General features: G+C 39.0%; 1 protein-coding gene and 1 long non-coding RNA gene across 42 annotated transcripts in view; one reads left to right on the top strand and one right to left on the bottom strand.

The window, feature by feature from the left end:
* Positions 1-27,980, bottom strand: part of RBFOX2 (RNA binding fox-1 homolog 2) — a 269,661-nt gene that overhangs the window by 28,109 nt on the left and 213,572 nt on the right. For 25 of the 40 annotated variants that reach the window (XM_044384441.3, XM_026499693.4, XM_044384439.3 and 22 more), the window contains 2 exons: positions 11,523-11,669; positions 8,653-8,706 (listed from right to left, as the gene is read on the bottom strand). In XM_044384441.3, coding sequence (XP_044240376.1) covers positions 8,653-8,706; positions 11,523-11,669 — 201 coding nt within the window. The remainder of the gene's footprint in view (positions 1-8,652; positions 8,707-11,522; positions 11,670-27,980) is intronic. The other 15 variants (XM_044384442.3, XM_044384443.3, XM_057316432.1 and 12 more) reach the window with 1 other exon arrangement.
* LOC113256002 (uncharacterized) lies at positions 15-14,144 on the top strand. Of its 2 annotated transcripts, XR_006409684.3 has the most exons (3): positions 15-4,687; positions 10,632-10,740; positions 12,976-14,144. It is a non-coding gene; the product is annotated as an uncharacterized LOC113256002 (long non-coding RNA). The 2 variants fall into 2 exon arrangements; XR_008960766.1 differs by having other exon boundaries at positions 10,632-14,144.

Below are 27,980 nucleotides of genomic sequence, written 5' to 3'. Positions count from 1 at the left end.
GAGCTACTCGGGTCAAACTCTTCACCAAGAATCTGAACATATTTTTAGATGTCCTCTCTCTTTCAATTCATGCTCTTAATTTACGTGTCCCTTTATGTAATGCTAAAAAATACTTCATTAAATCTGTCATTCCCCGGTAACTTCTATATGAAGCCTTCCATTTAGGTGTAATCACTGTATAATGGGCGATCTCATCATTTTAGCCCCACTCTGCATGCTTGCTTGTTATCACCATAATTCCTCTGGGAACAGGATAATTTAAAACAGAGCCTCGATCTACAATTCTGTAGGTACTGGGTGTGGAAGAAGAGAGCGTCCATGCTCATCTAAGCTAATGAAAATATCACTAAGCAGCAGCCAATTATGCCTTTTCGTCAATGAATTTTAAACAACCAGACTGGCACTCAGAGTAAAAATAGGTTCAGCTGAATTCCAGAAAATAGCTTACCCAAATTTGCCTAATTTACACATTTGTTGAAGCCTACATCTGCTACTAAATGTATTAGTAATTTTCCATGTGGAAGGAAAAAAGGAATAATCAAAAAGGCAGTGCGAATGAGGTCTGTTAGGGATATCAATTGTATACTGTTCGACAGGAAAAGAATACCACAGAACAGCAATACAGTTGCTCCTCTGAGTTAGAATTAATTTCTTTGTGCACTGTACACAAATAAATCATATGGAGCTTTAATTCATTAAGTGGACAAAGCAGGAACCAGGGAGTTAACCCACTTACTCCTATATTCATATTTATCTGAAAAGACTGTCTTGGTCACAATCATACCACCAATGTCAAAAGCAGCAGGATTTACTATATATTTATATGACTATTTCATCAAGCACTGTACCAGTTTCATCCTAGCTGCTTTGTCCTTCTCTTTCCACTCTGCAACTGTAACATTTTCTCAAGCTATTTACATGTGTAGAGTAGTAAATTCTTCGGATTTTCTGGGAAAGTCCCCATTTCTCAATAGCTGCACTGTCCCTCTAGCATTCTTTGAACATTCCACTGTAGGATAACCTGGAACCCTTTGCTATTTTTACCGAAGTTCTGCTTTGCTGCCCTCCACGAGTCCTTCCCCATGAATATAAACGTGTTCTTAACTGAGATGGTCAATGGTGTGCACTGCTCAATAAGATTTCAGAAAAGCAATTCCATCATTTTGAAGGATCTCACTGCATTCTACATGACGATATGGTTGAGTGGCAATCCATGGAGATCCCGATGGATTATCTCTACCTGTAACCTGGATATCACCACAAATACCCTAGAAAGTGCGATGCTAAGCCGACAGAAAATTTTAAATGTATGCTGCTTGAGGTGGACTACTACAGGTAATTTTAGTTAATACTTTCTTTAAAAATGTAAGTATGTTGAAAATATCAATGGAAACACATTTTCAGAAACAAATTTTGATACCAACATGTTACAGCCACATGGGCAACTCGAGGTATAGGATGTCAAGTTACTAATTAATGACACTGTTTGTCACCGACACGAGGCATCTGAGAGTCCTCCAATAGAAAAGTTAAGTAAACCTTTCAGGAAAGGTCACAGGTAGTGATGAGTTTTTGTATCACATGGTAGAAGTATTATAAACTGTATTCCAACTGATTCTCACAGCCTCATACATTCTATACTTTGGGTTAAATTAGTAAATGATAAATTAGTAGCTGGGTAACAGATTATGTGGAGACTACTACCGGAAGTTTTTAGTACTGGCATTATGACTATCCAGATCTATACACCCACACACTCACATACTTGTCTGTCTTTTAAATACAACCATGGGGTAGAGAAAGGACAAATCTGTTGTTTTCATTTTTAAGATGAAGAAAAGTAAATCAAACTGAGGTTAAACACCCAAGCACCAACAAGGCCATCTTCCTCCAGGTGTCTTCTTTCCACAGCTAATGGTGAGAAAATTAGAAATTAAGCTTTGTAACCTAAGTTCAGTATTCTATTAATTAAACTGCACTCGTCCTAAAATCCTTCTAATTGTCTTTTTCGAGTCTAATTATTAAATGTGTTCTGTGAGCCTTGGCTCTGTAATGTGCTGACAGAGCACCTGTGACGCAGTAACTGCAGCCAAAAGAATTCAGGGTGGTGTCATAAGCACTGACATTTTACAGCCGGCAGAAGTGCTTACATTCCAAAGGAAATACTAATCAAGACGCCAAAGATACAAAATGAAGCCATCTCCAGCTAGGGTAAAAGAGGAAGAAGGTCTTGCTGATACTTTTGCACTTCCTGATAGGAAACAGAGGTAAGCAGATTGCCTTCTTTCCTTTGAAGATAAACAGACTTTGTAGCAGGCAGAATAACAGCCCCCCAAAGTTGTCTACATTCTAATCCTTGGAACCTGTGAATGTTACTACCTTACCTGGCAAAAGGGATTTTGCAGATGTGATTAAATTAATGATCTTGAGATAGGGAGATTATCCTGGATTATCCAGGTGAGCCCAATGTTATCACAAGGGTGCTTACAAGTTAAAGAGGGAAACAGGAGAGTCAGAATCAGAGTGCAGCAGCCTGAGAAAGACGGAACTGGCCATTTTGGCTTTGAAGATGGAAGGGGACTATAGGTCAGGGATTGTGGGCCGCATCTAGAAGCTGGAAAAGACAAGGAGTGGATTATCCCTTAGGGTCATCAGAAAGAACGCAGCCCTGCAACACTGGCTTTAGCTTGGTGAGACCCATTTTGGACTTCTGATCCCCAGAACTGTAAGATAATAAATCTGTGTTTTTAAGCCACCAACTTTAAGATAATTTGTTCAGAAGCAATAGGAAATTAACATTTATCTCTCAGAAGTCTGTGATTAGAAAGGTGAGAAGTCTAGCCAGCATTTTTAGAGTACTGTTCTTTAATACTTTCCTCTCGTGTTGAAACTTATTAACTACAATTTGGTTGCAAGAATATTAACTCAAATAAAACTTGAAAAAAAAATTTAATGTACCATTCCTTCAATAAAATTTGGCATTTCTGAAAATGTGCCAGGAACTGAGCTGAGGATATTCCCAGATTATCCAGGCTTAAAAAGTTACTAAAAGGAAAACATGCTTACATGAAATTATGTTTTAATGTCCCTTCATTCCTGGAAGTCTAATTCATATTGTTTGGTGATTTGGATCTCTTGCTTTGAAAAGAAAAATTTAATAAAATTATGTCTAAACCTAACACTGTTTCCTTAGAAGAGCTTCAAAATGATTACATAATGTATCAGTCAAGAAAACAAAATAACCAGCTGGAAGAGCTACAAAGTCAAACTAAGATTTAATCTCAAATTCTCAAGAAGAGTAAACATTTCAGGTATTTAAGAAGATAAAAAACAGATAAACAAAAAGTAAACTTTTATTTTTTAATTAAAAAAAACCGATGTGGATATGTTTGTCTATACTATCAGTGCTATCCAACAGAAATATATCACAAGCCACATATATAATTTTAAATATTCTACTAGCCACATTAAAAAAGTAAAAATATATGAAAGTAATGTCAATAATGTATTTTATTTAAAATAAAATACATGCAACATACTATCATTTCAACATGGCATCAATATAAAAACATTAATGAGATAGCCCTTTTTTCTGCTAAGTCTTTGAAATCACGTGTATTTTACCCTGAAAGCACATCTGAATTTAGACTTGCCACATTTCAAGTGCTCAATATGGCCACTGTACTGGACAACGCAGGTCTCTATACTTTATACTATAACCCACAGATCTCAGTTCCCAAACTCCTTCTGTGTTAATAATTTAAATATACCAGTGTTCCATTAGTGATTTACCCCTATCTTAGCTGTCTTGTGAAAACTGAGGAATGTTGTGTCTATCAGGATTATGGTTGTGGTCAAAACTTCTACCAAGTGTGACATTTTATCACCTGTCTTGACATCCATTTATCATCAAGGGCCTATAGGAGCCGAATAACTGCCACCTTTTTAGTCTGGCCTCAGACTGCAATAAATAACAAGCAATAGGATGAGCTTTGTAAAAATATTCTTAAATTTGTATAATCTTTGAGAGTTTTTCCATCTCAGAAGAATGAGAAAGAAAATTTACCATGTAACTTTTAAGGGAGAAATCAAAAGCAGAGGTTCTCCTGGGTATGGCCAGAACACAGAAATTTAAAAATAAATAAAAGAAAAATAAAACTAAAAACCATAAGATGGTAACAAAAGAAAATAAACTAAGCCCTTTGGAAATACATGCACTGTTAATTCAATTTTAATTATAATGAAAAACATTTCAACTCAGCATTACCTATCAAATTTTACTGAAAAGCAAAGGCCTAGTTAGTGCAATTTCAAAGACAGTCTTTTGACCACATTTTGAAAGAAATAAACAATTTCCCTTTGTATGAAATCAAAATCCAGGGAAACAGGCAAGAAATTACAGCACATTACTTGTGTCTGAGGATGGGGTTAGAGGCTTTATCTTCCCTAACTCCAGCCTAAACTGAAGCCTAACCTAAATTCAGATCCCCGTCATTCCAGATATCCACCTGCGAGAAGTAATGAGAACACATGAGCTAAAAACTTGCTAGAAATCTCAATGATGGTTGCTGCGATCTGGTCTGCGGTCCTGTAGGGACCTTAACAGTTGGCCTGTCTGAAGACGTGAAGAGCTCCTACATACTCAGTATTTACGATGTATGCCCTTGGAGCAACAACCACACCAGAAGTAGGTTGACAAAACTTTATGGAAAATATAAATGTTAGATTGTGTATATTTCTTTACTTAATAAGATAATTACATGTGATAATTATCAAAAACAAATTGTTATGGGGCTGGGTGATCGTGAACAGAATGCTGGGAAGTCTGAATGAGTCAGTCAGAGAAAGACAAATACCATATGATTTCACTCATGTGGAATTTAAGGAACAAAACAAATGAGCAAAAGGGAAAAGAGAGAGAGAGGAGAGAGGCAAATCAAGAAACAGAGACTTAACTACAGAGAACAAACTGATGGTTACCAGAGGGGAGGTGGGTGGGGGATGGGTAAAACAGGAGATGGGGATTCAGGAGTGCACTTGTGATGAGCACCAGGTGATGTATGAAGTGTGGAATCACTATACTGTACACCTGAAACTAATATCCCACCGCATGTTAACCAACTGGAATTTAAGTAACTTAAAAAAAGTTTTGAAAAGCAATGAGTTCTCAGTCACTAAAAGCACCTAGCATAGAATGTAAAGTCAAGTTGAACTAGGTTACCGTTATTTAGAGTTCTGTTTAAGATTCTATGTGAGAAAAAAGACTGGAAGGAAATACAGGAGATTATTAGTGTATATGCTCTTTTAATGAATTATGTATGCTTTTTTGGGGGGTCTGGACATTAAAAATCATGTTTTTCTTTTATAATGGTTTTGAAAAGGGTGCTTTAAAAAAGTTGTTACTCAAAGAATCTATAAGGATAGAGGCAATACAATTTATTGTTCAAACTGGAGCACTCTGAGGGGGGAAGGGGACATGAATAATTATGCTAAGACAATAGCCTCAGACTGGGACTATTCTGGATAAACCAGGACATATGGCCACTCTACCAATATACTATCAGAATTTCTATTGTTTATAGTAGTCCTTTGTTATGACTGGTGACATCTGGGGCATCAATAAAGTTACACATATCAGGATAATCATTTTATGGATTCTATTTGAGTATATTACTTCCACTTTTTGGCAGGGGTAGCATTTTTCATCCTATATCGTAATTGAACATTTTCAAAAGGATAGTCTACCTTTATTTTAGTTAATCACAGAAAATTAGATATGACTGACTTTATGCTTTTACAAAGCAGTACAGAGTAAAAAAAAGATTTTTAAAAAATCACGGGAAATAATCTAAGTATATATTTTTTGCATGTGTATGAATGTAAATGATACACGTTCATTCCATAATCTAGGAAAACCAAATCTAGAACATGAAGGTCAAAGATGAAAAAAGGAAGATACTCAACAACGATTTTTTCAGGCAAGCTGAAAAAGTAGAATGCCGGCAAGCCGGGGAGGGGGACAGGCAAGGCAGCATGACAGTGTTCACCTATGTTTTTAAGTGGGTATGTTCTAAAACCATAGGCTGACAGTCTCATTATAAAAAAGAAGACATGGTAAAGAGCTGCTTTTTGTTTTGGGGCCATGTGGTTATTTAACTGTTTCACTGGTAACTGTTTTACATGTAAGTATCACTTATCTCGGAATTATTTTGTGACTCGTTTTTCCATTATTGAAAAAAAATTCAATAAAGCTAATTTCTGTACAGAAAAGCACTCAGTTAAAAGACTGAGCAACTCTCGAGTGAACAATAGGACCACTTAGGTCTCCTTATCTCTGGTTCCTTTCAAGACATGTTGTAATTTTATAGTCAACCACAAACATAAAAGGAATGAGAAAATAAACAATTTACAAAAAGAAAAGTACTCTTTAATTTATGTGAGGTGGATCCCAGAAGAGGTGGCCGGGTTTTGACTCCAAAATAAACCTCTGTTAGCGAGTCTCCGGAACAGTTCCGGGAAAACCCATTCCAGGACAGAACTTCAGGTGACAGTTGAGAAAGACAAAGGATGAAGGCAGATGTTGTATCAGTCCTCGAAGGCAGATCCAGGCCATTCTGAATTCTGTGCTTTGTTTTAAGAACAACTGCCAGTGAATACATAGTCTGTCTCCTCTTTAGCAGCCCCAAAGAAAAAGGGGCAGTGAGGACACGGCATTATACTGAGAGGAGCAGCGTAGGCTTTTAGATTCCCCAAGAGAAAAGAAAGGTGTGTGTCACTGAAACATGAAAATTACAGGGAGAAGCCATCAAATCGGGTAAATTAAACAATTTTTGGTAGTAGGCAAATCTTTGAAGTCAATGAAAGAAGCCTTAAGAAAGATCAATTTCCTTTGCTTCACAATAATTCAATCTGATTATTTTCTTGGAAGGAGCAAGGCCCCAGTGCCTGATGAAACCATACTGGGCTTCGGGTTGTTGGGGTCCAGTTAACAACAGTTTAAGTGCATACACTTAACACTAAAAACGTTTAAACTATGACTTTGGATAAACCATGTAGCTTAAAATCATCACGTATTTTTGATATGTTCATGCACTTCTCATCTCTAAACCACTGTCATTTTTCCACCTTGGATCTAAAAGGTCACAAAAATAAAAGCAAAGGGCCAGAAATCCACTGTGAAGAAACTACAAGCATGAATAGTTTTACTGGTTAAAGGTTGAACAGATTTCACTTTAAAAATACTTACCAGGTTAAGTGCTGGAGAAAGTTCTGTATAGGCATATTAATCTTTTTTGTTTTAACTGAAAACTGGAAGCTTAGAGTATAATTACCTCCTTAATAATTAACAAAGAATTACTGTAATCAGAATTAAACACTATCAGTGCTGATGCATTCTATAAAGGAAGGGAATAATAATCAGGAGCGTCAGAACAGTACATACATTTGTGTTAGTTTAGATGGGGCAGGAGGTATAGATAACTGTAGAAATATGCTATTAATTCCCAGGGTCTGGTGAATTTGGAGTAGGAAATCGAAGAGGTAAGTATTAACTCATTTATTTGATTTGTTTAGCTCTTCTCAAATTATATTCTTAGAGATTTAATCATAGCCAAGGGTGATTTTCAAAGTTCAGGAGAGATGACCAAATGAAAAATTAACTCAAAAACTTTTCTAACCTAAAAATCCAAGTAGAAGTGAACACAGCAAGGTTAATATTTACAAGCTTGACCACAGCTGATTGTGTCTGTGGTGGGTATTTCATCTGTCGAGGAGGAAGAAAACTGTCAAATGAAACTTTTCGAAATTCAGTTCATTAAATATTTTTTCACACACACTACTGTAAGACTTCATCATTCCCTCACTCTTAAAATCACTGCTGCTTATTTTAGTGCATGGCAATTCTAAATCATATAGACTGTGAATTTAAAATAGTAAATTATTAGGGGGAAATAAGTTTTAATTAGAATGTTCAGTTCTCATACAGAATACACTTAGAAGAGAGTACATATATCGACTTGTGCACTGTTACTACATTCATCCTGATTTAAAAAAAAAACAAACCCAACTCACTATTTGTAACTGAAGGGATTCTACATCCCGAAGCTTACCTCTCTGGGTAGAACTCAAAGTAGGAGATCAGCTTACAGTGAATTCCTGAGTCACTACTCCCTGTATTTATGCCATGTCAAATTTATTCAAAAGAGAGAGCAAGCAACTGAAGAACTGAAATATTAAATTTGTTCTAAGTATGTAATTCAAAGTCTGATTTTTAGAAGCTGAATTGTTCTGGTTGAATTCACAACAGAATTCTCACAGAATTTCACCGAGTCTTCTCTCTTTTCCTTTAAAATAAGCAGGTGAGGGCAATTTCACTCCGATCGAGGGCGGGTGTCTCCTGTTCCGGGTCTCCCTCCCACTCTCCCTCCTCCCACTTCTCTTGCTTCTACCCCCGCCCCTTGGCTCCCCCAACGCAACTATTAGGATAAAGATTGGCCATGTGGTAGCTTATTTTTAGAGATAATCTGACCCAAGCCAGGTAGGTTGGGATACTTTTTGCAGGCTTGAAAAACAGCTTTAAGTTTTCTGATTGCTTACTATTTAAAACAAAACTAAAAAGAAACCCGGCACACTGAATACTGAGATGGAGCTTACCTTAGAGCCACGTTCATTAAAGATTATTTCTACATCTAGGATTTTGCCAAACTGCTGCAGAGACAAAAATAAAAACATTTATTCATGGTCAGTTTTTAACCACATACTTCATTTTCTCCTGAAAAAGGAATAGTTTTTTTAACTACTTATTCAACTTCCATGTTTCTACTTGTTGGGGGGTCCCAATACCAGTTTCTGATTTTCCCGCAACCAGGAGCCAATAATTTCTCCTTTTTCAGTTCTCCCGCTCATACATTATCCACCTCTACATGACAGAAGCTATTCTCAGAAGATATTCACAGTGTTACCCTCTTCTTCTTCACGGACAAGAACTGGGGCTTTTCCTAACTCTGTGTTTGATGTTTTAAATGTCTCAGTTTTTAAGAAGCAAATCCTAAGTAGAAAGATACATTGCTGAAGGCTTTTTCTTTTCCTTTTTTTTTAAATTTATAAAAGTAAACCACATTCACTGTAAAAGTTACGGAATATAGATAAATAAAAAGGAAAAGAGGAAACAGAAAATGAAGACCCTCTGTACACCTACCATCTCACCGTTCTGGCACACAGCCTTCTCCGCTTTTCCTCAGGCAGACATTGTTAAGGACATATTGCCACATATTACTTTTTTTTTTGAACTTAATATGCTATAAACAGCTTTCCAAGTCAATAAATATATACCTGTGTTCTCATTTCTACAGACTACATGCTATTTTCCATTGTACTTAAACATTCATGGACATTATACATGATTTCATTTACTTGCCACTTAATATTTCGGCAATAAACATCATCAAGAACATTTTAAGTAATAACTTTGTTTTGTAATGAGTTAAATATTTTAACATTTGGTGAATAAGCTAAAAACACCAAGCCTAAACAACTGTATTGGTAGCAGCTCAGCAGCTGGCCGGAGGAGGATACATAAAACACAGAGGTTATCTGGAGGAGGGGTGTGCAGAAGGTGACAAGACAACCTGCTGACTCAGTGCTTGCATGAACTGAACTGAAGGGATGTGCAGGAAATCTCCAGGGATCTTTTTGGCCCCACTGCCCTCTGAGTATTGGCCTCATAGACTCAATTATCTATTTCACTTGGATTTTAAGCCAGAATTTGGGAAATGTGAAAACACTAAAAAATGAAAAGAGCAAAACAAATCATGCTTTTTCACTGGGCTGAATCATTACAATCTTTTTCAGAAAACATGTACTAAGAGCCCATGTTTTCTAGAGTAAGACTTCTGGGCTTGATTCCGGTTCCATCATTTAACAGAACGTTAGGAAATTAAAGGAGAGGGGAAAATGTCTTATTTTAGGTAGAAGGGGACTTAATTTTATTTCTATGCCTATCCAAATAACTAAGATGGGAATGGTGTTTTAGAGTTTTCCTTTTACATTTTCTAATGCATCCTTATACCATCCTGCTAGGGTAAGAATTGCCTTCCTTTAATGGTTAAGGAAAATGAGGCTGAAGGAAGCCATCCATCAAGTTTACACAGCTAATAAAATGAAGCATGGAATCCCTGCTCTTTACCACTGCTGATGTCCTTCCAAGGGAAAGGTACTAACCATGCAGGAGAACACAGAGCAACCCTACCAGGTGGCCCTCGCAAGGAACATTTTCTTTCTTTTCTTTTCTCTTTTCTTTTCTTCTCTCTTTTCTTTTTTCTTTCTCTCTCTCTTTCTTTTTTTTTTGCACTTAGCAGCCTTATAGGAAGGCTCACAATACATTCAAGAAATCACTGATAACTGGCATAGGCAGACCTTCAATGGACACAATTTTTCTGACCTGAGAGAAAACATACTTCTGGCAGATGAGAATATATACTCCATTTTCACTGATCGCCAGAGATTAGGATTCCATATTATCTCTGATAATTCAGTAGAGAACCTAATAACTCCTACTCTTGCGAAATTTCTTCTTAAATATAATGTCAATTCTTTAAGCTGCCCTTTGTATTTTCTGTTGTTTTCTCTTCTAGAGAGATGAACAGTTGGCTACCGTTTTCTGTGTAAAGGCACTTCAAGTACTTTTAAGAACACTGTTAAACCTCAATGCTGGCCTTGGCTTCGGTACAGAAGATACTCCAGGTACTCAGCTGTCAGTGACAAAACTTTGCTCCAGGGTCTTGTCACCACGAAGTGGCCACGACAGGACTTCAAGCGGGGAGCCTGCTTTCCTGACAAAGTACCACACAGCAACGGCAGCGAAGCTTTTTTTGAACCATGATCTCTTGTTCCTAGTTCAGGTTAAGAGTTTGCTCAAATGAAATCTGGCAACAACACATAAGCCCATTAAAAACATAAGACTCCCAGCAGTCATTTGCTTTCCAGTAACTTAAATCTCTGCTGTTATATATGCTATGTTTTCACGACGGGTGATTTCAGGAGGAAGTGGAGGCTGGAAAAGCACATCAGAGGTAGCAAACTAACCACCTATACCTGATTTTAGAGATTGGTCTTGACGCTGCTGAGTTATGAGCAGGGAAGTAAAAATAAAACACAGGTACTATCTGCTTCACAGACATTAGGTCACTGAACTTGTAACACTCTGAAAAGTAACGATTACTGTCTTTGTCCTGATTTTAGTAATGAAAGGCTCCCGTCCCAAGAGACCCCTTGGTCCTGGGCAAACCAGGTTGCATAGTCACCTTGTGTTTGTGAGACCCTGCAAGGCCCAATGTCTAGAACGACAGGAGTGACGGTGCTGGGTGACAGAAGTTCCTGAAGATTGATGAAAACGCTTAGGATCTCTCTCAATTTTTGTGCAGTCTTATCCTAAAGTCCTAATGACTTATTAAAATACACCAGGTGGATTAAATTATATTTTCACTGTAAAACCCACGAAAGGACTCCAGACTCCAGAGACTTACCCCAAACATCTGCCGGAGGTCGGGGTCCCGGAAGCGGAAGGGAATATTAGAGACATGCAGCCGTTTAGGGGTGGATTTGCTCTCTGAGTTCTCACTACTTTGTGTCTGTGACTGCTGGCCATCTGTCTGTGCTCCCCCTTCCGTCTGCTAAGCAAAGAAACAGACAACATTGAGTGAAAAATAAGTATGATTACTTCACAAGAATTATGTAAAATAATTAAAGCCCCGCCCAACCCCACTCATTCTCAAACAGCTCTCAAAAGTGTCTTTAAGCAAAAATTAGAGTTGTCCCTTCAAAGGGAAAAAAACGAAACCAAAAATGTTACCTGTGTTCAAATTGCTATCATTTACAAAGAAAGTTTAGGTCTTTTGAATATTTACAGTATATTAGTGAAATGGGAGAAAACAGAAATACTAAGTGACTTGCCCAAGACCATGTGGAGATCCATTAGGTATGAAATATATAAAAACTGAAGACGTAAAAATTGTACCATTATTCTTAGATGCTTAGTGGAGTTTCCATTTCTGAGATCTTTCTATTTTGAAAATAAATGAGGAGTCTGTTGTACATAGTTGAGGCAATCACTCCATTTTTGGTCTATCATTTTAGGAAATAAAGGAATATTTTCATGTTTCATTCCCTCTATTAGTTCCAGAATTTAGGACTACTGGGTCACCAAAATATCCTAACATTATTCCTGAAGAGGAGACCCCTAATGACAATGGGCACTTGGCTTCAACCTGAAGAAGCCTCTACTCTGAAGCCAATCGGCACTCTCCTCCTGATCCATGTGATTCCAACTGACAAATCCAGCTGATGCAGCACAGGGACCCCAGGCTCCCGCAGCCCAGAGCAAGGCCCCATTTACAAAATCCCCTGGGAGAGGCTTTATGGGCCCTACATAGCCTACCGGACAACATGTAAACGCTGGGTACACCTTTAATCCTCAATCTCTTTTGCAACACTGCAGGGATTTTTTTCCCTGACAGATCCTCAAAAACGTTGCTATATTGAGAAATACTTTTGACAAACATCTAACAGGTGTGATACATTCTAGGTATTGAAAACACATTTATTTTGAAGTATTCATCTGGCAATTTAGGGACCTTAATGTTTTCACTATTCCCTATGAAGTGCATGCCGAACTGGAGGGCTCGCTGGGCTGATTAAACCAAGAGCAGAACTCACTGTTCTTGTATCTCCAGTGAGTTACATCTGAGTCCCTAACAGAGTCTTCTGCGTGACGCAGAACAGATCCCCTCCCTTTGACCCAATGTTCAAGTAAAAGAAACTGTGAATGACAGATGCTTTTGGCTCAGAGACGTTATCAACCATCTTGAAATGAAGTTCGAGACTTTAAAATATAAAAGATAATCAGGAATAAACTCGAATGAATGCTAGCTTTTCAAGTGTCAATCTAAGCGATGACAGCTTTTCTCTCATTCTGTTCAGGCCTTGCAGATGGCTTAAATGTGCCATGATTCAGAGGATACAAAAATAGCAGAAAAGGGAAGAGCTATGAAGCAATGTTCTGCGAAAGTGTAAGGTTTTCAATCATCAATCTGGGCACAATGCGGACTAAACCAAATTCCATTCAAAGATGAAACTCACTAAGTTACTCCAATGGCAAGATGGACACCAAAGCAATAAGCGTAAGCATCAATTACAACTAATGCTCACTCAAGCACCTTCAAACTTGCCTCTTACATCGCCCAGCTGGAGCCCATAAAACTATTTCTTCAACCAAATTTTAAAACCACCAGATCTGATCCTCAGGATGTCAGTGCATCACTCTGATAAAAGTTAAAAAGATTGACTCTAGCTCCAAACCAGTTTCTACATAACTTATACATGTAGTTCGTGCAATCTGTAATATTAGAACGGGGTGGCAGGATCAATGAAAACCAATGATTATTTCAAGGTATGCTGCCCAATGTACTCGTTACTTCAAGTTTTTACGGCCTTGAAGACACAATTTAAGAAGGATGGAAGCCAGATTGGATCATTTTCTGCCTTGTAGCGAAAACCTACATTTTCTCTTAAGTTTTTTTTATTTATTTAAAGTAATCTCTACACCCAATGTTGGGCTCAAATTTACAACCCCGAGATCAAGAGTTGTACGCTCTTCCGACAGAGTCAGCCAGGTGCCCCCAAAACACCCACATTCTTAAGTCTTTAATTCTAGGGACACTTCGCAAGTTGAAAGAGTAAATTATCATTTCCAGAATTCTCAAGTCTTCTGACTTAATATATATTTTAAAACTGCAGTTTAACATACATAGATACAAATGCAGAAATCAGAAGAATGAATGACTTTTCACAAAGAAAATACACCCACGTAACTATCAAATTAGATGGCACAACAGAACCCCAGGAGCACTCTAGTCACTGTCCCCTTGTGAAAGGGTCCCCACTACCCCAAACTTCTAACTCCATAGATTAGTTTGGCTGTTTTTGAACTAAAAAAAAAAGGAAAAGAAAAGAAAAAAGACAAGACAAAAGAAGGAATTATACAGTATGTACTCTTTTGTGTTTGTCTTCTTTTACACATTCTATGTAATACACATACACACAGTTATAATTCATCCCTTCTTTCATTTTATAAACACTTATAAAATGGACTTATTGGAGCTGCTTCCAGTTTTTGGCTATTAAGGATAATGTTCTATGAATATTCTTGCTACATTCTTGTCTTTTGGTGCAAACAGCCATTTCAGTTGGGTGCACATGCACGTAGGAGTCGATCTGCTGGGTCAAAGATGCGCGTTAAGTTCAGCCTTAAGAGACACCGCCAGTTTTCCCAAGTGACTGTACTAACTTATACTCAGCTGTGGACAGCTGTGAGAGGTCTATTTGCTCTCAGTATTGTCATTTTCATTGTAACTATCCTGCTGGGAGGCAGTGGCACCATATTGTGGCTTTAATTTGCTTTCTTCTCTTTAAACCTCAGATCCTTTCTGCTTTCCACTTAGAGAATTTTGTTGAAAAGTGGGAACTCCCTGTTAAATAGCAACTATTTCTTGAGTGGATACTATATCATAGACCCTTCCGTAAGCCTTTTAATAACAGTTAATACTTATATAGTGTTTACTATTTGCCAGACACCGGCCTACACATTTTACATATTTTAATTAATGTAATTCTTGCAACAAACCCTAATAGTAGGCACTTTTTTTTTTTTTTAAACATGAGAATATAGAAGGCACTATTTTTTACCCCACTTTTCAGATGAGGAATCTGAAAACCAGAAAGATTGCCTAAGTACTAGATCAGGGGTTCGAACACAGGCAGTTTGGCCCCAGAGCACATGCTCTTAACCACTATGTCATGTTGTAATGTACATGTATTAGCTTTTCTAATCCTCACAATAATCTACGAGGCAGGCACTATTATTACCCCAACTGACACAGGCAGAAAGTAAGGCACAGAGAGGTTAAGTAGGTGCCCAAGGTCACATATTAAGTGGCAGAGCAGGAGCTGAAAACCAGGTGGCTCACTTTCACGTTCTAGGCCTCCTGTCCAGCACGGCACCCATGCTTCCTCCTCCTCATTAGAAGGGAGAACACGTGTGGAGCCCACTCTTTCTCAGGACCCTCACGAGGAGGAGCAAGACCTCCCCTGGGCTGGAGGCAGGCATGGGGGTAAGTCAGGGAAAGCTATACAAGAATGACAAGGATCCCATGCCTTGAGGGAAGAGAAGCAGGTCAGGCCACAACAGGAAGAAAAGCAAGAGGAAGAAAACCGGCAAAGGCACACTGGCGCTCACAGGAAAATAGCCAGACAACTACTAAACTGATACTCAAAGGGGCTGCGGAGCAGATTTCTGTACACAGTGGACATAGGAATATGAAATATACATTGTGGGTGCCTGGGTGGCTCAGTCAGTTGGGCGTCTGCCTTTGGCTCAGGTCATGATCCCAGGGTCCTGGGATGGAGCCGTCCATCGCGCTCCCTGCTGAGCTTCTCCCTCTCTTCTCCGCTTGTGCTCTCTCTCGTTATCTCTGTTCCTCCCCCTCAAATAAATAAATAAAATCTTTAAAAAAAAAAAAGGAAATACACATTGAATGTAAGAGATACCTCCCCATTTGACATCCCCAATCTTAAGTGTACCTTGGTATCAACTACTAATTGTTGAAACAGATCAGACAGAAAAAGTAAGTAAAAGTTTTTAGGCTGTATCTTTGTGAAAAGCGGACAGAACTGTTTGTTCTGAGAAAAATGTCAGTGTATGCTATTGGTTTGCTTTATTTTCTATTGTTAGCTACTGAGCGACTTTACGGACCGTGTAAACAACCTCCCAAGGTTCTGTTCTTCCCTTCTGTGGTCATTTTCTGACCTAATTTATTCACTGGGCAGGGGATGAAAGAGAAGAGGCTGGAGTCTGTGCACTGAGAGTTTATGGCGAGGGCTGGCCATGGCAATCCTGGGACTAGTGTCTATAGATCTACTCTTTAAACAATCTGGCTGCCCCAGCGAGGTCTAGCTAGCTGTCCCAACTGCAGGGGAGCCCATGGCTTTTTACATTGAAAAGCAAATCTCAGTCTAGAAATGAGGACTAAAAATGCTTTGTTTGGTTTGATGAACTCAAAGTTTTAAAATTCCTGTAACTGTGAAGTGGATTAATTTTCTGACTTCCCTATGAAACAGTGGAAATATTTTTACTATGGACTGTGAACAAATGTGCTGTTATGGTCTGAAAGAGAGTTCTAGGCAATATGAGATGAAGTACTACCTTCCAAGTCTCTATCGTAGTAACACTTAACATGTAATCTGAGATAGTAAGAAATCTCTTGATAAATTCAGAAATAATATATTTTGATTTATGGATTATGGATTTTCTTCAATATTTTTTCCTTTTGTTTTCTGAGATGAGTTCATTTATTTTCAACTTCTGTGAGGCTAAAGGGGAAGAAGAAATTTAATTCAGCACAGCAAATTTCTTGAGAATCTGAGTCATGTCTCAAAACATCTACTAAATTCACCCATTTTAATGACAGTTTGGATTCAGAATTCTAGGTTAAAAAAAATTCCTTTAGAATTTTGAAGGCAACCTCAAGTATTGTCTAGTTTCCTATGCTACTGTTCAGAAACCCGAGGGCATTCTTTTCCCTCATTTTCTCTGGTTTGGAGACTGTCCAGTGTGTCTAGTGTTCTAAAATTTCATAGCAATATGCCTTAATGTGGGTTTGTTTTATTTTAATCTATTTTGCTGGTAATTCTGTAGTCTCTTCTAAGTTGAAAATTAATGTCCTTCAGTCCTGGGAAGTTTTCTTGAATTATCTTGCTGATGATTCCCAACTCCACACATTTGGTCTCTCTCTCTGGAGCTTGTACTATTGGACACTGGATGTTTTGGACTGGTCCTCTAATTTTCTTATCTCTTTATTATTTTTTTTAAAGATTTTATTTATTTACTTGAGAGGGAGAGAGAGATAGCAAGAGAAAGCATGAGCAGTGGGGGAGGAAGCAGACTCCCTGCTGAGCAGGGAGCCTGATGTGGGGCTTGATCCCAGAACCCTGGGATCTCGACCTGAGCCGAAGGCAGACGTTTAATCGACTGAGCCACCCAGGTGCCCCTTCGTATCTTTTTATTTTATTTTCTCTCTGGCTTTTGGCTCTGTGTTTTTGGATAACAGGTGTTTAATTCCTTATCTGAAAACTTTAGGGCCAATGTATATCAGAATTCAGAACTTTTAGGATTTTAGAAAGGTAATAATGGGTGTATAACCCATAATGTAACTCAATCAGACTTGGGACAGTGATATTTCTTCATGTGCATTCATATAAATGTGACAATGATATACACAAGTTGTGAGTTTTGCTAACTTATGAAAAATCATCTGATTTTCAGAACATTTTTGGATTTTAGAATTGTGGGTAAGAGACTATAGATCTCTACTTCTTCAATCTCATCTTCCAGCCCTCCCACAAAGTTTTTACATTTTGTTGCCTTTTTTTTTTTTTTTTTAAGATTTTATTTATTTGACAGAGAGAGAGAGAGAGAAGCAGGGTCCCCATTGAGCAGGGAACCCCATACGGGGCTCAATCCCAGGACCCCATGATCATGACTTGAACTGAAGGCAGATACTTAATCGACTGAGCCACCCAGGCGCCCCTGGTTGCCATGTTTTTAATTTCAAGGGTTCGATTTTTCTTCTCTGAATCCCATAGTCTCCACCCCTTTTAAACTTCATTCTTGTTTAGTAGATGCAGTTACCTTCTCCTTATCTCTCTAAAGCTGTATACAGATTATTGCTTTGATAGTTTTCTGGAAGTAAAAGCTTTCCTTTTATTCCCAATTTCTTTTCTGTTTGCTTCTTTTTGTTCTCTATCCTGCATGTTGTAGGTCTCCCTCAGGAATCTAGCTAACCTTGGTTGTCTGCTTAGAATTAAGAATTGAGTGGGGGAAGGTAGCTGAAAAAACCTGGTAGTTCTACATGGGTGGGGTGGAGGGGCATGAGGACTTTGACTCATTCCAGTTCAGTTAGGTAAGCAATTTGTTGGGGGAACCCCTGACATGTTCATCTTCAAGTCTCTCCTCTTGAGTCAGTCAGGCTCTCACAGAAGAGTTTTCCAATCTTCTATCTGGAGCTGTCAGTTTCTGCAACTTCTAAAATTTTTGTGGTATAAACGGAATTATTTCTCGGATTTCTCCCACAAACTGGCTTAGAAATAAGTTCGTGTGGGTCTGCTAAGCTCGTCACTAACTGGGACATCTGCTTTCTAGCTTCCAAAATTATTAATTCTCCTGTTCTTATTGGTTTTTAGCCCTAAAACCACACAAACACAAAAACCATTTACTGCATTCTTGGAGGAAGCAAAATTAGACGGGGGTATTCAAAAGTAACCCGGAACTAATTCGTGTTTGATAAAACCTTGTAATACTGTATGTACATATGCAACACAGCTATGTCTGTTTTGACACGTAGAAAATATTTTGGCAAATATTACTTGCTTTCAAAATAACCTTTGTATCTCAAGAAGGAGAGTCTGCATTACAGCCCTTCGCCAATGCACACATAAAAGGCTGCGGGAGAATAAGCAGAGACCTCGAAAATGAGACATGGTTCTCAGCTAAGAGCAAGTCTATAAATACAAAGTTTTTTCCTCTCTCTGTTCTTCAGAGACTGGAACTACTCCAGATATAAGCTGAATATGATTAAAATATTTTGGAATAAGGAGACATGACAACTAACTGCAATGTGGGATCCTGAGTTGCATTTAGAACGGAAAAAAGGACATTAGTGGAAAAACTGGTAAAATTTGAATAAGGTCTATATTTTGCCTTACTAGTATTGTACCAACACTTCTGGTTTTGAAAATTGTACTGTATCTATGTAAGGTAATGACATTAGGGGGAAGTTAGGTGAAGGATTATGCAGAAATTTTTTGCACTATTTTTGCCACTTTCCTGTAAGTCTAAGTGTATTTCAAAATAAAAAGTTAAAAAGAAGGGAAAAGGTATTTTGGGATGTCAGATTCTAAACCCTAAAGAATATTAAAACACAAAGAATGTCTAGTTGGTTCAATGACTATACAGGCACAACTGTAGACAAATACTTGTATTTGTATTCGGTATGAGGGTTAAGGCCACTTATAGAAGTCAGAAATGGGCTGAAACGTCTATTCATTTCAAATGATTTGCATGGTGAAGAAAGAACCCCATTTAATCTGATATCACTATTATGTATTCCCAAATTGGAAACAGTTTAATTTATAAACCTGACTTACATGGGGTAAGCCACATAAAGTGTCATCTCCTGCAGCACTTTCCCTGAAGATCTCATCGTTTTAAGAATGCAAGTGTGATTTCTAGCTGGGTTCAATTTCTGTTGGATGGGGATTGGTCTTCAGTTAAGGTTGAAGTGGATCCTCCTCATAGGATGAATCGGGTATTTTCAAAATGTTACAAAGTCCATCACATATGGTATAAGGGACATGGTTCTGAAAACTGCAAAATTCAAGACTAAACTTATCAAAAGATAGTGTATTTCTCTTAACTGCTAAAAGTAGAGTTGTCTTGTCAATCACTATATAATTCAGACAGCTTTGAAATTAAGCAATATTTTTTATTTTTTAAAGATTTTATTTATTTATTTGACAGAGAAAGAGGCAGTGAGACAGTGAACACAAGCAGGGGGAGGGGGAGAGGGAGAAGCAGGCCTCCCGCTGAGCAGGGAGCCTGATGCGGGGTTGATCCCAGAAGGATCCCAGAACGCTAGGATCATGACCTGAGCCAAAGGCAGACGTTTAACGACTGAGCCACCCAGGTGCCCCATGAAATTAAGCAATTATTAACAAAGGTTTCACTGGGGAATATTCACATTGGTTCTGTTAAAGGTCCAGACCCTGTCCAAGAGGGAGTCACTCATGCCAATAAGCCCCAGTTCAGCAAACCAAAAATGAACTCCATTTCTTTGCTGGGCTCTCCCAGAAAAGCAAGACCTAGGTCAACCAATCAGTACTTGCTTGCTCAGCTCAAGTTAACCTGACCCGGCTCTGAGACTTGCCTCTGTTCCATGTAAGGAAAGTAACCTTGCTTTAGCCAATCGACAAATGCCCAGTGTAACTTCCTTGTTCCTGCTCCCTTCTGCCTATAAAATCTCTTGCCTTGTACAGCTCTTCTGAGCTCCCTTCTATCTGCTTAGATTGGATGCAACCCAATTCATGAATCACTGAATGCAGCCAATAAGACCTGTGTAATTTACTCAGTTGAGTTTTGTTAACAGTTAAAAATTTACACAAAAGTGAAATTTCATTAATTTTTCTGTATTACATTATTTCAAATTTGAATGTTTATATAAAATAAGACTGTGATGTATTTTATACCCAAGAAAATCTAATGGAAAGCTCATTCCCAAAATAGTTTTAAGTGCATCTAAAGGATGTGTGTGTGTCTGTGTGTGTGTGTGTGGTGTGCGCTTCAAAAATCATGGAGCAATACCTCCAACAGGCAGAATGTCAGTTCTACAGGATGTTAACTGGTATTCTGTAGAAAATGGATTTCATGGTCAAATAAATCTGGGAAATACTGGACTAAACAAAGTCAACAGGTTTCCTGTGAATTCTGGAGAGAATTCACCTTTCTCCCCAAACACGTATTATACATGTAATCCATTCATTTATTTTTGTATAGCCGGCTATAAAATTCACTGATAAAGGTATGGCTCTTAGGGCACTAGCTCCTATGCAGGTGAAGGAAGAAAGATTCTCTCAGAAGAGAGAGCTGGATGGCGCATTCATCTGTATCGTTTCATAACTCAAGGTTGCCTACGACACCTTCTTTGAAATAATTATATAATAACAGTATTGTAGCTAATGTTTACTGTCATTTACTATGTGCCAGGCATTATCCTAAGTACTTGCTATTCATTTTCTCACTTAATCCAAAAAACCCTATTGGGTAGGAACTATTATCACCAATTTTACAGATGAGGAAAATGAGCATTAGAATTATAATTTTCAGATGGTTACACATTTAGCAAATGGAAGGAGCTGGGAGCTAAACCCAACTCAATCTGATTTCCAGGGCTCAAGCTCCCTAACCACAATCACAATACTATATAATAAAGTTTTTCCTAAAACAACTTTAAAAAACAAATTTCAGTTTTTCCTGATAATATTCTAAAAAGTGGGTTGGGATACTTTTCATTAGGTCATTGTACATTGCCTTAAGAAAAAGGGGGGGACTACAACTTATGTTGATCCACCAACTAGGTCTGTTAGCATTTGAAGCATTTTTATAAATGTTTATAATGGAGTATAATGGAGTATGTGATGGGTTAAAACCTGGTGGAATGAGATCATATGAATTCCTTATTAAAGAGTAAAAATGCCCTAATATGATCAATTAATTTTCTGAAAAGTGAAATCTTGGCCCATATGCTTACGTACCGAAAATCGGGGTATTTCACATTGCTAAAAGAACCTACTGATAGAACTCCTGTGATATACTGAACATAAAATTATTTTATCTAATGCCACCACCAGACACAATTTTTGGGGCATGGAAAATTGAATTTACATCTCTGTAGAGCAATTCACTAGTCAAGAAAAATTACTTTTAGATTTAGTTATTTTAAAAAGAAATGCTTATGCATTTCCTTTATGTACTTGAATACTGCTATGACAATCCAAATTCTGAGAATCTAGTCCTCTCTGGGCATTTAAATGTAAGCAAACATTTTTTTTTTCCCAATTAACTAGTAATTCAATTTTCTTCAGAAAATGTCTAGCTCCATTTTCTCAGTAGGTCAAAATGCTATAAAAAGGAATTACAAAAGGCGTCATTTGTGTATGTACTATCATCATAAACTGGTATCATACTGTGAAACAAAAACCACAGCAAGTCACTTATTTTTTTAAACCAGGAGTGAGAATCATAGAAAAATTATACATAATGTAAAATAGTGAAACACAGACAGAAGATCACCTCAATTAAAAACTTTATCCTTGACTGAATGCTTCTTTAATATTTTAATGTACATTTTAGAATGAAAGAAATCTCTTCGTATGTTCTAGGTGGAGTTCTTAGGTTTAAAGTCGAAGAATCAATGGAAGCTAAGAAGACCATCCCTGGGGATGCCTTTTATTTTTTGTAATTTACATGGGGAAGCAGAAAAAAAGCACTTGGCTGGAAGCAGATTTCCTGAGTTCCGGCTCTGTTAATAGCTAGCTGTAACCTTCCGTGCTCAAGTCACTTAGAACTGTTGACCTCTGTTGTAAAAGGAAGGCATAAAATGATTCCTAAAATCCATTTCAGTTTTAAAACTCAGTGATTCTAATCAGTTCACTGACTTCAAAAAATAGTACAAAATATTTCTGAAAAATGTACAACTCTCTGGACAGGTTAAGAAAAACCATGCCCCCAAATTAGTCATCAGTGCTTCTTTATCCTGGCCCTAACACAGGAGAGCAGGAAGGGGCAGCAGAGCACAGCATTACCATTCCCAGCACTGTTTAGTTCTAGTTGCTTTTGGCAGGGAAGGGAGGCGGTGGGGTGGGTAAGTAAAAGTAAATAAAAGTAAAAGTAAATAAATGAATGAAGACACGCAAGGGAGAAGCAGCAATAATCATGAGGCTAACAATATTAACAATATGCTGAAAGGTGTCTTGGCTGTCATGAACCACAGGGCAATTTTCTCTGTTCAACAATATCCATGTCTGGGGTGCCTGGGTGGCTGGCTCAGTGAGTGGAGCATCCAACTCTTGATTTTGGCTCAGGTCATGATCTCGGGGTCAGGGTTAGGTGGGATCAAGCCCCGCATCAGACTCCGTGCTCGGCAGTGAATCTGCTTCTCTCCTTCTCCCTCTGACCCTCCCTCCGGCTACCGTGAGCACGCTCTAATAAATAAATAAATCGAAAACAAAAATATCCATGCCTGGTCTGAATGTGGTTTTCTGTAGCAGCTCTTGCACTTTCAGACCAGCCTACCGTTTGCTCAGGGATCCAGCTTTGAAACTGCCAAGATGATCGCAGGCGTGGCAGCTCTGGTAAACTGATAACAACTGTGAATGGTTTGTGTAGGCTCGACATCTTCTCCCTTTTATGACTCTGGAGGGAAAATGAGGGACGCTCTTGGAACAGTGGGTAGTCAGATGAATAAATTCCTCTGTGGTCCCAGGCCTTCTAACTCTAGCTTGGAAATAGACATGCTAATGACAATGCCCACGCTGTAGGCTGAGGGTAACGTGGCCCACGACACACAACGTGAGAGAAAGATTTGGACCTCATTCTTCTCATTACGTTCCAGAAATCCTCACTTGGGCACATGGACCCATGTTAAGGGCTATCACTTCTTGGCTATGTGTTAGCGGGACACCAATGCACAAGGCACTTGCAGGGAAGACAGTCAGTGGGTAATGCCACGGAGGATGGTTAGACTGGTACTCTGACAGAGAAGTGAGGGAAAAGCTGGCTTCAACTCCAGAGAAAGGGCGTGAACAAAGCAAAGAAACTGAGGACGGTGAGCAGCACGGAGTTCTAGTTATCTGTCATCCAGAAGTGCACCTGAAGGCCACCACTGAGAGGCCCGTGACGTCTACCGCTGACCAGCACAGTAAAGGCGGGCCCCTCAGCTATGCCTTCACATCTCTGCCTTAGAGCCATCAACTCCGTTCAAATACTTCCAAAGATGTTATGAACATTTCCTACTAACCAATCACGGATGCTGAACCTTTATAAGCTTCTTTTTTTTTCCACTCAAAAAACACGTATTAAACATCCATTATATGCCAATGGCAGTAATAAGAGGGCAAGTAGTAGCTCCTGCCCTCAAGGAAAGTATAATCTACTAGGTGGGCAGAACATGCATACAGACACAAACCTCATCTGAAGGTCACTCACCAAAGCTCGTCACCTCAAAGACTTCAGTCACGTATGGCTGCCGGCACTTGGAAGAGTACCCAAACATGTAACACCTGAGGTCCTCTCTGCTCTGCAGGAAGGTGCGGGCATAATCAGGACCCTTGACTGTTACCTCTCTGCTAACGCACAGTATGGGACAAACTGTCAAAACCAGCTCTTGTCTTAAGGGTACAAGAAGCTTCTAGCCCAACATGAAAATCAATTTCTCAAATACATTTTAGAAATAAAATTCCAGATTTCATTGCTTATTTCTCATTTTTGTAGAAGTTCTTTTTTTGGTTCTCTCACACAAGATGAGACTATTCAACATAAAATCTCTACTACAGTATAGCTGTGGCTCACAATAATAAAATGTACAAATCAAGGACGTCAAAGGACAAGTGATTTTAAAAGATGGTTTAAAAAAAGCAATTAAAGGGGCTCCTGGGTGGCTCAGTTGGTTAAGTGTCCAACTCTTCGTTTCGACTCAGTCATGATCTCAGGAACATGAGATCAAGCTGAGTTGGGCTCCATGCTCACTGAGGAGCCTGCTTGAGAGTCTCTCTCTCCCTCTCCTTCTGCCCCTCCCCCTGCCATGTGCGCTCTCTGCACTCTAAATAAATAAAATCTTCATAAAAAAGGCAATTAAAGAACTATTTAAACCAGTAATTTCCCACATTTCTAATTTCTTTTCAACACAATCTTGTCAGGCAGGCACTGCTGGCTTCATGTAATAGATGAGGAATGTGGAGTTTGGGAGGTGAAACGATTCATTCAAGGTACAGTTCTTGCACTGAGGAGGACACAATCTTTGACTGCGCTCCCTGCTTCTATTCATTCAGTCAGCTGTCGGATCCTGTGTATTCTACTGTGGCAACTTCTCTTCCATTCATCCCTCCTCTAAATAACCGCTGCGGCCCCCTGGTCCAGAACCTCTGAAGACTCTTTCCTAATCAGTCCCCTTGCTTCTCCCCTCACCTGGTATATGCAACACATTGGTCTTCTGGAAGCACAGCTCTGCTCACTTCCATTTCCTTGCTCAGAAACCTCCGATAAAGTCATTTCTCAGACGGGCATTCAAATACTCTTCCCAATGTGTATTCAAGCGACTTTTCTCCCACCGTATTTCCCTCCGTATCCACCAAACACCCCAAGCTTCAGCCTACTGGAAACACATGTTTTTATTCAAAGACATTTTGACCTTGCCCATCGCTTTAACTCTGCTTTGAGAAATCACTTGCCTAATTCTTCCCATCATGTTCTAATCCTGCGCATGTTCCAATTCTAATCACTTAATATGAGGACCAGATCAATGTCACCTGCATCTAGAAGACTTAGCTTCTCCCTCTTCAGACCTCCCATGGCACACCTTACCTCCTTTAACTACTCCCAACCACCCGAGAAATAATTACTGAGTAACTATTAAGTGCCAGGCACTGTGATAAGTCAGAGAACGCAAAGATGAACTAGAAGAACTTTTTCTTTAAAAGCGTAGTTTAATTAGGGAGACAGAAGGGAACAAAAAACATCTTGTAAGTTCCACAACAAGCGGTCCTCTCAGGAGTCTACCTGAGCCTGAATGAAGGATAAGCTGGTTCTGCCTGGGATAATCGAGCAAGGCTCCCCAGCAGAGCTGACATGTGGGCTGACTGGGCAGAGATGCGCAGGGGCTTGCTAGCAGGACCAGCGTGTATACATACAGCATCCCCTGCCGCTGAGCTGGGGCTGGGGATCCGAGCAGCAGAATGGAGAACCGACTCTGAATTCCCCTACTGTAAAACCCTCACACACACAACGTACTAGTTTATGGATCACAATAAAACAGTGTTTGTGGAAGCAATTTTTAAACAAAGTGTTACAGAAATTTCAGGTATCATTTCTTTGTAAATCACAAAGCTTCCTATCTACCTTCTGAATTTAACTGGCCACAGGAATTACCGGATCCATTTTAAGAAACATGTTAGTAGATAGTAAAAGTTTAACAGAATAATCTATAATGTTGTCAAATCTAAGTTTTATGATGTACTGCTCTACAGCTCAGTCTCTCGTCTACACACGTCGCCCCTGGAACACCCACACATTCACAACTTCCAAAGGCAAATGGGTTAAGAGCAGTGGATTCACACTCCCATTTAAATGTACACTTAAACACGTAAGAAGCATCTTCAGCCAGAGCCTCCTAATAATTTTGTATTTTATTGTTAGCAACTTCCTAAAGTACAGAACCTGTGCCATCTCTGTTTGTAGACACAGTTCAAAGGATTTTCCATTTCTTCCTCAGCACCGATGAATTCCCAATCTATACACACGGCTTCCTAATTTTATTTCTTTAGCACCTCAAATTGGTCAATATAATGCAAAATTGTGTAGTGAATAGTTTCTAATAGGGATGAGGAAGAGAAGTCTTCACCGTATATATTTATATTAAGGAACAGAATGTGTCTTTTACCCTGCCGTTAGAAACCTAGAATCTGGGCATCTGAAACAATGGGAAATGGTGACAGGAAGGGAAAACAAGCAGAAAGAGAAGTGGGCCCTGGGGAGGAGAGGTGCAATGAGAAACTGTATAGCGAGTGCCATGACAGGACTCAGGGAGTCCTGACTGCTGGCTTTGACGGCGTGAACAGGCCAGTGACTCCTCTCCCCAAAACAACAGTAAGAAAGCTGGACAAAAACTGTCCCACAGTCATTTCACATTCTGGAAATCACAGGCAGATGATAAAGAAATTTCTTGAAAAATTGCTAGAGCTTAGAGTAACACCAGCAAGAGGCCACAAACATTGCCTGTGGCGGACTCCAACCCGTCATGTCATCCCTGCCCCAACACCACCACTGATCCCTCAGTTCTGCAGCAGAGAACTTCGTTTTTATCAGGACAGGGCCATGAGAACTAGCAGCTATGCTACCAGAAGGGGTAAACTTAATTTGGGGCATTGAGGGCAGTGGTGGAGTGGGTGGTGAGGGGGATGGAGAGTGGGCAGTGGAACACCCACAGCTCTGTTGGCTAAAAGCAGCAAGTTTGGTAGGCCCCACCAGGGGAAATACAGTCTTCTGCCTTGAGCCTGTGGTCTGTCTGAGCTGAGTGGTGGAGCAGCCAGCAATGTGAAGGGGAGATCCTGGAAATGAGAGGATCACAGAGGAGCTAGATACGCTCTCCTCACATCTGTGGCCAATGGTGAAACTACAAGCATGAGGAGGGGGAGACAGGAGAGAGCCCAACAGAGAGAATCCGCCAGCTCTTGTCAAGAGGCCAGAGGGCAGTGGGATGACGGGTTTGAAGTGCTGGGGAGTGGAGAAAAAATGGTCAACTAAGAATTCTACAGTGAGCAGAACTATCCTTCAAACATGAAGACAAAATAAAGACATTCCTAGATACACAAAAATAGAAAATTTGTTTCAAACAGACCTAGTCTACAGAAAATACTGAAAGACGTCCTACAGGCTGAAGGGAAATGACATCAGAATACGACTCAAATTCACAGGAAGATATGAAGATTACTGGAAGTGGTAACTTTCTTTGAAAATATAAGATTCTTTAAAGTAATAATTACAAGACTGTATTGTTGCATTTCTTATAAAAATTTGTCTCTACCAATACTTCTTGTCTTACCTATTTTGTCTGATACTAATATAATCACTTCAGCTCTCTTACCAGTACTGTTTGTATGACATCTTTTTCCTTCATTTTGTCTCAAACTCTTTGAATCTAAGGTGTGTCTCTGGTAAAAAACATACAACTGGATCTTATATGTATAATACAGATGTCAAAAATAGTACAAAGGATGGTGAGGAATGAAGCTATATTAGACCAAAGCCACAATCTTTTACCAGAAGAAGACACACATACACGTGTGCGTGCACCCACAAGTAAGCAAATGCATGCATTAGTAAGTTATGGTAAATTGAAGATGTAATCCTCGATCAAGAACGAAGAAAATATAAAAATAACACAAATAACTAATTAAAAATCACAAAGGGATTTAAAAGGTACAGTTAAGAATTATTTGACAGAAATCAGTAAAGGAAGAGAGGAACAATAAAAGGAGACATAAAACAAGTAGTTAAATGGCAGACATAAATCCACCCATATTAACAATTACCTTAAATGTAA

This window comes from Ursus arctos, unplaced genomic scaffold (assembly GCF_023065955.2).
Source record: "Ursus arctos isolate Adak ecotype North America unplaced genomic scaffold, UrsArc2.0 scaffold_21, whole genome shotgun sequence".
In the NCBI taxonomy this organism is placed as follows: Eukaryota; Metazoa; Chordata; class Mammalia; order Carnivora; family Ursidae; genus Ursus; species Ursus arctos.
The sequence above is the reverse complement of the archived record's forward strand: the minus strand, read 5'-3'. Positions and strand labels throughout refer to the sequence as shown.